Source organism: Salvelinus fontinalis, chromosome 29, assembly GCF_029448725.1.
Source record: "Salvelinus fontinalis isolate EN_2023a chromosome 29, ASM2944872v1, whole genome shotgun sequence".
In the NCBI taxonomy this organism is placed as follows: domain Eukaryota; kingdom Metazoa; phylum Chordata; class Actinopteri; order Salmoniformes; family Salmonidae; genus Salvelinus; species Salvelinus fontinalis.
In genome coordinates, this window is record NC_074693.1 from 42,125,111 (window position 1) to 42,135,815 (window position 10,705).

Sequence of the window (10,705 nt, forward strand, 5' to 3'; positions counted from 1 at the left end):
TCAAGTGACGCAGTTAAATGTTGATCTAGAAAGCAAGATCACGCATAAGGACAAAAGAGAGAACATTCTAACCAACATGGAAAACATTTGTGATAAACTTGCGGAGGAGACAAAGACAAGTGGAAAAAGCAGAAAAGGTTTGAGCATGATACTGCAGAGCAGAAGGTATAATTCTGGAGGGATGGCCGGAGACAGCCAATTGGCAATCCCCCACGAGCAAGCTGGAAGGGTAAACGCCAGCCCAGCCGTAATCCTAGAGGGCCACTAATGTGGCAATCAACCAACTCCCTCACATCCGACTCCAGTGACCAATCCAGAGCGCCTTCTTTTTTGGGGAATCGAATAGGCCGTCATCATGACCACCGCCAACCCTGCTTCCCCGCAAGAAATGCAGGAGAGGACTACGTAGGAAGATGGCAACACCCGAAGTCCCCGCCACATACACAGAGCAAGCCATGGTAATTAGCTTAGGGACTATCATTTGTCAAAACATCACAGGCCAATGACTTTGATACAGTTATAGACTTTCAAAAGTTTTTCCACAGTTTGAAATTGACTGAGGTTTTTTTGTAATGGGGTTGCTCCCTATGCACCTGCCAATTTTCATCTATTGAACAATATTAGTAACCAGACAGGAAATAGTGCTGTTTTTCCCATTGATGTTTTATTTTTTAAGAACAAAGTCTTATTTACAATGACGGCCTACTTGGGAACAGTGGGTTAAACTGCCTCAGGAGCAGAACGACAGATTTTTACCTCGTCAGCTCGGGGATTTGATCCAGCAACCTTTCAGTTACTGGCCCAACGCTCTAACCACTAGGCTACCTGCCACCCCATTGATAACCTGAATGACAATGAACATTATTGATACTTACCCACAATTGAAACCCATTTTTAAATATACCCCACATATGGTCTTTAAAGGATCCCCAAATGTGAGAGACATTGTGGTTAAATCTGATTACCCACCAGAGAAAAGGGAAACTTTATTGGACAAGGTTCCGGAGGGTAATTACAAATGTGGCCAATGTCCTCAATGCAGCTTCATGTACAAACGCAACTCATTTACCCACCCCCGCACAGGACAAAGACTAATTACCTGCATGTCCTCCAATGATATTTACATGTTGAAATGTTCTTGGGGTCTGTCTTACATAGAGAAACCCATAGAAGCCTTAAGACACGGGTCAGTGAGCACCGCAACAATGTGTAAGGGCTATTTTATCAAGAAGGAGAGTGATGGAGTGCTGCATCAGATGACCTGGCCTCCACAATCCCCGACCTCAACACAATTGAGATGGTTTGGGATGAGTCAGACCGCAGAGTAAATGAAAAGCAGCCAACAAGTCTTGGCAGACAGAAGACACAGCTCAGGACACACATTCCCAGTTCAGTCAATGCTACCTGCTACATAGGCAGCATGAGCAGCACTCAACACATGCCTGGAGGCTTGTGTGCCTGGAGCATATATTTCATCTCAGAGTTTATTTCCTTTGAAGAAACACTTGTCTCTGAAGAGTACGCTACACACATAATACAGCAACTTGTCATATGCCTCTGCTGTAGAAGTAAAAACAGACAGTACCAGTCAAAAGTTTAGACACACCTACTCCTGCAAGGGATTTTTCTTTATTTTTCAAATGTTCTACATTATAGAATAATAGTGAAGACATCAAAACTATGAAATATCACATATGTAATCTTGTATTAACCAAAAAAGTGTTAAACAAATAAAAAATATATTTGAGATTTGAGATTCTTCAAAGTAGCCGCAGCAACCATCAAGCACTATGATGAAACTGGCTCTCATGAGGACGCCACAGGAAAGGAAGACCCAGAGTTACCTCTGCTACAGAGAATAAGTTTAGTAGAGTTACAAGTTTCAGAAATTGCAGCCCAAATAAATGTTTCACAGAGTTCAAGTAACAGACACATCTCAATATCAACTGTTCAGAAGAGACTGCGTGAATCAGGCCTTCGTGGTCGAATTTCTGCAAAGAAACCACTACTAAAGGACACCAATAAAAATAAGAGACTTCCTTAGGCCAAGAAACACGAGCAATGGACATTAGACCGGTGGAAATCTGTCCTTTTGGTCTGAGATTTTTGGTTCTAACCGCCGTGTCTTTGTGAGACGCAGAGTAGATGAACGGATGATCTTTGCATGTGTGGTTCCCACCGCGAAGCATGGTGGAGGAGGTGTGATGGTGTGGGGGTGCTTTGTTGGTGACATGGCTACCACAACATTCTGCAGCGATACGCCATCCTATCTGGTTTGCGCTTAGCAGGATTATAATTTGTTTTTCAACAGGAGAATGACCCAACACACCTCCAGGCTGTTTAAGGGCTATTTGTACAAGAAGGAGAGTGATGGAGTGCTGCATCAGATGACCTGGCCTCCACAATCACCTGACCTCAACACAGTCGAGATGGTTTGGGATGAGTTGGACTGCAGAGTGAAGGAAAAGCAGCCAACAAGTGCTCAGCATATGTAGAAACTCCTTCAAGACCGTTGGAAAAGTATTCCAGGTGAAGCTGGTTGAGAGAATGCACAGAGTGTGCAAAGCTGTCATCAAGGCAAATGGTGGCTAATTTGAATAATGTCAAATATAAAATATATTTTGATTTATTTAAAGCTTTTTTGGGTACTACATGATTCCATATGTGTTATTTCATACTTTTGATGTGTTCACTATTATTCTACAATTTAGAAAATAGTAAAAATAAAGAAAAACCTTGAGTGAGTAGCTGTGTCCAAACTTTTGACCGGTACTGTATATACAAACAACCTTCCTGATGTAGTTAAGCTGTTAGTGTCGGAGACAACATTTTACTGATGTCCCGCAGGGACTGATTCTTGCTCCACTTCTTTCCTTATACATGGCTCCCACTAAGCAAAATTATTTCTGAGCATTGTGTCGACTTCCACACCTATGCAGATGACACACAGTTTAAAATGTATTTAGTACTTGATAATGTTTGGGTTCTAAACACATTGATTAACTGTTCATCTAGCATTGTCATTGTCAGAGTAGATGCTACAAATGTGAATGTCAGTTGATATAAAACAATGTGGTTTGTGAACTAAAGAGATTTGAGATTACACATCAGCCAATGCAGTTCCAGACTTGCTTTCATACTTTTACTCTGCCAAAAAAATGCAAGGGTGTTTGTGTGTGCTCTATGTGCATTGATCAGGGTTTGTGAGAGAGAGAGACGGACACATTCAGTGTGTGTTACTGAGTACAGTCATTTATGTTGGCACCTACCTGGGTGCTTGTGTAGGGACTCTCACTGATTATGCGAACACACACCCAAACAATCCCACACACACCTTTTGATTCAACACCAACCCTAAATTGATTGCACTACTGAAAAATGGTGCCACCATGGGATGGTCTCCTATAGAGGTGTCGGTCAGTCCCTCACCCCCTGGTCAGTAAGGGACAAGGCGCTCATAATGTCCATGAGGCCGGGTAGTCCAGCAGGTGTTGGGACGGTCCGTGTCCATGCTGCTGGAGGTGTCCAGGCTGATGGAGGAGGCCATCCCACTGAGGCAGGCTAGGCATACTTGAAAGGGACAGGGAGAAAGTGCTGGTTATCCAGGTCCAGAGCACGAGGCCGGTCCACATCCAGGGCTGGCACTGAATCTGGTACTGAGGCATCAGCAGGCAGGAGTGGATGGCAGACATATATGACTGGAGCTGAGTCGGCCGACAGATCCAGGACAGGGCCAGATATCGGACCCAGGGCTGGTGCTCGGTCTGGTAATGGGCCCAGGTTGATGCTGGACTTGTTCTCCGGGACGGCACTGAACATCGGGACCAGAACTGGGGTCTGGTCTGATGCTGGCAGGTACAGGAGAGATGGTGAAGGATTGGACGCCGACTGGGACTCTGACTGTGGAGTCGGCTTGTATGTTAGATCCAGGCCAAGCAGGTCTGCAAGAGCAGAGGGTAGTGTAGCGACCAGCACTGGAGTTGAGTCTGGTCATGTCTGGTCCAGGAGAGACACTAGCAGGAGTGTCTGTTGAGGTGGTGGCTTGGGCACCAGTGGCTGCGAATCTGGTCCTGCAGGTTGATAAGGTTGGATCACTGGCAGCTGCTGGTCGGGTTGCAGCTCTGGTATCGTCTTTGCTTCTTTGAACTCTGCTGGTCATAGGGCAGGGTGCAGCACTGACAACGGCTCAACTGGCTCAGGTGCTGCTTGTGTTGGTACCGGCTGGGGTGCGGAGTGGAGTTCAGCCAGCTGGTGGAAGACTTGGGCCTCGGTATCCATCGTGGGGCAGGCTCAAGCACTGACAGTCACAGGTCTTGCTCCACCTCTGTCATCGGTTTTGGCGTCTGAAGCGCATTGGATAGGATTGGTTGAGGCTCTGGCAACTTCTTGGCTGGCTCAAGGACTGGCTATGGGAGCTGTTGAGGCTGGGTTGGTTCCGGCGCCAGCCTGGGTGTGAATGGATGCCCGTCGTGGCATCAGTCTGGGTGGCAGGCCTGACTCTAACTCTGGCAGCTGCTGGCCGGACTGGCACGCCGGGACCGCATGGTTTGCTGGAGTGCAGGGTGCTACGTAGCTGTCTGGACGTCCTGGAGTCCTGTTGAATGCGTGTGCCTGACGTGCCAAGGAGCTGGTGAGAGCACTGGCTGAAGAACCTCCTAGGGCTCTTGTGACCACTGGACATGCTGGTGTCCGGGTGGCAGCTGAACTGGCTGGCGGGCCGGTTGCCACTTGACACGTGTGAGTGGTGACTGGACCGGTGGCCGTGGCACCCAAGCCATTCGAGGCTGCTGCAATACCTGGTACACAGGACACAGTTGGTCGATCCTGTGGTACTCGAGGACAAGAGCTGCAGTCCCTGATGGCGACAATGTTGCAGCAGGGGGACAGTATCCGCATGGGGGGGCCTCTCCATGGCCTCGATCTGCTGGACTCCCCGGTCCTTCTGTACACGCTGGCATGTGCGCCTGGTCTGAGGCATGGCATACGGCATGAACTGCATCCTGTCAGTAATGGTCTAATCCAGGACAATTGCATCTATCCAGACAATGAAAAAGAGCGCCACCATGTGGTGGTCTCCGATAGAGGTGCCGGTTTAGATATACAGTAGGTGCAACTGTCCCGGTGTCCCAGTAAGAGGACGGAAAGTAACAGTAGGAGACAGGGATACAATTCACACTTTATTACCACACTCAAGACAGGCACACACCCACAGCAAACAGGAAGTGGACTAGGTAGAAGTGTTGTAGTGATAGTGTTCAGGAGAGGGACTGTAAGAGTTTTCTACAACTACCACCCACTGCCTCAGTGCAGCACTTTAGCGTGCCTTTATTTGTTTGGGAGGGATGACTTCCCAGGCTTGAACTTCCTCCCCCAGAGCTTTGCGATTTACATGGCTGCAGTATCCCAGCCTGAATATGGAATGAGCTGTGGCTCTACTCAGACGTAGGAGCTTTTGGATGCTGTGTTTGTGCGTGTGTATGCGCGCACACGTGCTTGTGGGTGCAGGATTGTGCACGTGTGCTTTTGTGAACGAGAACGAATGTTGAAAAGAGTGTGAAGAGACGGTGTGTGCGAGCAGCTTGTGCACACTTCTCTGTATTTCCGATTGTTTTGAATGAGAAATTCTCCCACCATATCTGCCTTTCTTTTGAATTGAAAGACTGTCGTGGAAGGTCATATCCTATACGTCCTACATGCGCTGGCATCCATCCAGCCCTATCTGAATAGACAATTAGATCACATTCTTTTCAGAGGTACCAAGGCCTTCTTCATGTTAGAGTCGATGGTAGGCTAAAGCAACCATAAGCGTTGAGACGGCCGAGATACAAGTCCTCAGGAAGAAATGCTGATGAAAGCATGTGCCTCAAGGCTAAGAGAATTGCAATAGGCTCTGTCTATGAGTCCAGGAGTTCAATAGCGTTTGTTTTCTATCAAGTACTTTAGATGTGGAGGTTGAATGTACACATGGTGTTAAAACGTGACCTATGAGATGCGAACCTCCAAACCTGTGATGTCCCATGCAGTATTTATTTATTTTTGTCAGGTGCACATTTGTGGTTTTGACTGGTCGTGGCGTCTGTTTTTCCATTGTTCTGACAACTAAATGAGATTCAAATCTATTTCTCTCCCTTCTCTCTTATTCTATCTCTTCACCCTCTCCCATATCCCCCTCTACCTCTCCTCTTCTCTCCAGGAGCTCAGTGGCGGTCGGCCATGGCTGCTACTGCTTGGCCCTGCTGCGCTCCGTGCCGGTGGCAGCCTACGTGGTGCTGGTCACGGCTCTGCGCTACCACCTCTTCATCTGGAGCGTCTTCTCGCCCAAGCTGCTGTATGAGTCCATGCACACACTGCTCACCGCCGCAATTTGCCTCTTCTTCACCACCATGGAGCAGAGCCGCAGCTCCAGCAGGCCCTAGGGACCCCACGTCTCCGAGGACTCTCAGCTTTCAGGAAAATGGGTTAAGGAGAAGGGCCAAAGGCTAAATACTATGATAATGGGTGGTCCTGATACTGTCCTCGTTGACTTCTGGATGCCCTACTACACCCCGGAGGAGTAGGTATGAATGTACTGTCCCCTGCGCTGGAGTTCTAGGACAGCGGCATTCACCTTTTGGAAAGCAATATAGTTTCTCTATGGTCTAAAACAAAACTTATTTAGTAAGATTATTATTTTGATGTGTTGGCTGGTTCTACTGAAGTCTGTTGTGGTGTTTATTGAGCAGAGCTGAACATGAAAGGTAAATGAATTAATAATTTAATTTGAATATGTCAAAAGCGCAATCGTGAAGGTATACTGTCCCTTGAAATTGGATTGAAATTGGATTTGTATTCATTATTTTTTATGTGTTATTGTTTGTTTTGTTTCCGTAGACTAGTAAGTGCTTCTATTGACCACCGTTTCTCTGTAGTGCTTTATGCCAGTTGCATTATACTGTATTTCCTCCATGCACTTTAATCAATACAGTGACCACATTATCAGCACAGGGACTTTGTCGATATGCTTTCCAACCGGTCTGTATTTTCCATCTCTTCAATGAACTAACTGAGTTGAATGGATTCTCTTTGTAGATGATATAGATCTGCTCCAAGCTAATAACAAGCCATACTTTCCTCCCACTTTACTTTCAGGCATATATGTATATATATTTTTTTTTTTACTCTCGGGGAATATATTGAAATTCAGTCAACGCTTTGTTAATACAGTGGATTATTACTAATTCTCAGATGAGAATTGATTCTGGGTGAATGCCGTTAATGAAAAGAGAATTTAGATTTAGCCGCTGTGTGGGGATAAAGGTTCGTTGTTGTTGGGTAAGGTGATGTACATTTTCCATCTAAAAGTGGTTATCTTTTGATAAATATATTGTGTGTGAGGCAATATTTCACTTATATTTCTGTATTGCTCATTTGATTTCTAATGTTAAAAAAGGGTTATGTATGCCAATCGACAATTTGATTTCTTACCTACTTCTGCCAGACTTGTGAAACCTAATCATCGGCAATTGGGAGACCTTCCCCTGACACACTAATTCAATTACATAATGAAATAAACTTACAAATTGCTTACTTTAAATACAATTAAAGTGGGGTTTTTTGCATTTATGAAGATATCCCCTAGGGAAATCTTGTGAATACTGAATGTAAAAAGCGGTTAGTTCCAGTCACACAATCTGTTTGGATAACTTGCAAAGAACTTGAACGGAGATCCATATTCTGATAAAGGGCTCTCAATGTCCAATAATAACATTACTGTAGCTGTTTGCAAGTCTGGTAAATAAGCATATGAGATTGCAGCAAATCACACAACTTTAAATATATGACCTTAGAAATGTGATTGTTGTGTATTACTTTTCATTTTCCAACTATTCATGTGTTATTTAGGATAATGTTGATTTTGTTTTTTGTTCAAATATTTTGTTGCAGTACCAGTCATAAGTTTGGACACACTTACTCATTCACGGGTTTTTCTTAATTTTTACTATTTTCTACGAAACTATGAAATAGTATGGAATCATGTAATAACTAAAAAAAGTGTATAAACAAATCAAAATATATTTTGGATTCTTCAAAGTATCCACCCTTTGCATTGATGACAGCTTTGCACACTTTTGGCATTATCTCAACCAGCTTCACCTGGAATGCTTTTCCAATGGAGTCCTCAAGCAGTTCCCACATATGCTGAGCACTTGTTGGCTGCTTTTCCTTCACTCTGCGGTCCAACTCATCCCAAACCACCTCAATTGAGTTGAGGTCAGGTGATTGTGGAGGCCAGGTCATCTGATGCAGCACTCCATCACTCTCCTTCTTGGTCAAATAGCCCTTACACAGCCTGGAGGTGTGTTGAGTCATTGTCCTGTTGAAAAACAAATGATAGTGCAAACCAAATGGGATGGCGTATCGCTGCAGAATGCTGTGGTTGCCATGCTGGTTAAGTGTACCTTGAATTCTAAATAAATCACTGACAGTGTCACCAGCAAAGCCCCCCACACCATCTCACCTCCTCCTCCATGCTTCACAGTGGGAACTACACATGTTGAGATCATCCGTTCACCTACTCTGTGTCTCACAAAGACTCGGCGGTTGGAACCAAAAGTCTCAAATGTGGACTCAACAGACCAAAGGACAGATTTCAACTAGTCTAATGTCCATTGCTCGTGTTTCTTGGCCCAAGCAAGTCTCTTCTTATTATTGGTGTCCTTTAGTAGTGGTTTCTTTGCAGCATTTTGACCATGAAGGCCTGATTCACGCAGTCTCCTCTGAACCGTTGATGTTGAAATATGTCTGTTACTTTAACTCTGTGAAGCATTTATTTGGGCTGCATTTTCTGAGGCTGGTAACTCTAATTAACTTATCCTCTGCAGCAGAGGTAACTCTGGGTCTTCCTTTCCTGTGGCGGTCCTCATGGGAGCCAGTTTCATCATAGTGCTTGATAGTTTTTGCGACTGCACTTGAAGAAACTTTCAAAGTTCTTGACATTTTCGAGATTAACTGACCGTCATGTGTTAAAGTAATGATTGACTGTCGTTTCTCTTTGCTTATTTGAGCTGTTCTTGCCATAATATGGACTTGACTAATATGTCCTCACTATTATTTTACAATGTAGAAAATAGTCAAAATAAAGAAAAACCCTTGAATTATGAGTAGGTGTGTCCAAACCTTTGACTGGTACTGTATATATATATATATATATATTTTTTTTATTATTATTTATTTTTTTTGTTCTTTGATCTTTCACTACTTATATAGGCAAATAAGGTCTGACAGTATCCAGATTTCCATTAAACTGATCTCATGTGAATTAAATCATATTGTATAAAAAGTTAATGTAGACATTGAAACAGGAAAGTACCTACTGTCACCAGCAAACAGCCAAATATTTTAGAAAATGGTAAGATTCAAATGTATTTCACAAATTATGCACTTTAATGCAATATAAATGTTTTTTAGATCATTTTGATAAACTGACCAATTATGTGATCCTATGTCAAATGATAAATGATGCGCATAATGTAGAGGAAATTATCCTTGACAGTTCGTCACTCTTCATTCAATCCCATTCTTAATGAGATCTCACGAGTGTACACTTGTTGCCAGAGCTTCAGGATGACTGAGCAAGTTGAAAATGAAATGTATTATACTTTACTATATTAAAGTATACATTATTTATACTTTATTATATCATCATTTTATAATTTAATCTTTAACCTCTTGAGGATGTTCTCTCAAACATTGCAATTTCACATACATACAGTATGTTTTGTGTATTTGTGATGAGATGTCATTAGGTCCAACTAATATAAAGAAGGGGTACGCCATCCATTCTCGTTTGCACTTAGTGGGACTATCATTTGTTTTTTAACGGGAAAGTGACCCAACACACCTCCAGGTTGTGTAAGGGCTATTTGACAAAGAAGGAGCGTGATGGAGTGCTGCATCAGATGACCTGGCCTTCACAATCACACGACCTCAACCCAATTGAGATGGTTTGGGATGAGTTGTACCGCACAGTGAAGGAAAAGCAGCCAACAAGTGCTCAGCAAGTGCTGGTGTCTTCACTATTATTTTACAATGTAAAAAATTATATAAAAAATTAAGAAAAACTCTTGAATGAGTAGGTGTGCAAACTTTTGACTGGTACTGTATATACACTGCTCAAAAAAATAAAGGGAACACCTAAACAACACAATGTAACTCCAAGTCAATCACACTTCTGTGAAATCAAACTGTCCACTTAGGAAGCAACACTGATTGACAATAAATTTCACATGCTGTTGTGCAAATGGAATAGACAAAAGGTGCAAATTATAGGCAATTAGCCAGACACCCCCAATAAAGGAGTGATTCTGCAGGTGGTGACCACAGACCACTTCTCAGTTCCTATGCTTCCTGGATGATGTTTTGGTCACTTTTGAATGCTGGCGGTGCTCTCACTCTAGTGGTAGCATGAGACGGAGTCTACAACCCACACAAGTGGCTCAGGTAGTGCAGCTCATCCAGGATGGCACATCAATGCAAGCTGTGGCAAGAAGGTTTGCTGTGTCTGTCAGCGTAGTGTCCAGAGCATGAAGGCGCTACCAGGAGACAGGCCAGTACATCAGGAGACGTGGAGGAGGCCGTAGGAGGGCAACAACCCAGCAGCAGGACCGCTACCTCCGCCTTTGAGCAGGAGGAGCACTACCAGAGCCCTGCAAAATGACCTCCAGCA

The 10,705-nt window shown here is 44.0% G+C and overlaps 1 protein-coding gene across 1 annotated transcript in view; it reads left to right on the forward strand.

Moving 5' to 3' along the window:
* The window catches only part of LOC129827993 (GPI ethanolamine phosphate transferase 2-like), a 132,650-nt gene extending 122,977 nt beyond the window's left edge, over positions 1-9,673 (forward strand). The window contains exon 14 of the mRNA XM_055889377.1: positions 6,194-9,673. Coding sequence (XP_055745352.1) covers positions 6,194-6,416 — 223 coding nt within the window. The 3' untranslated portion in view covers positions 6,417-9,673. The remainder of the gene's footprint in view (positions 1-6,193) is intronic.
* The last annotated feature ends 1,032 nt before the right edge of the window (positions 9,674-10,705 follow it).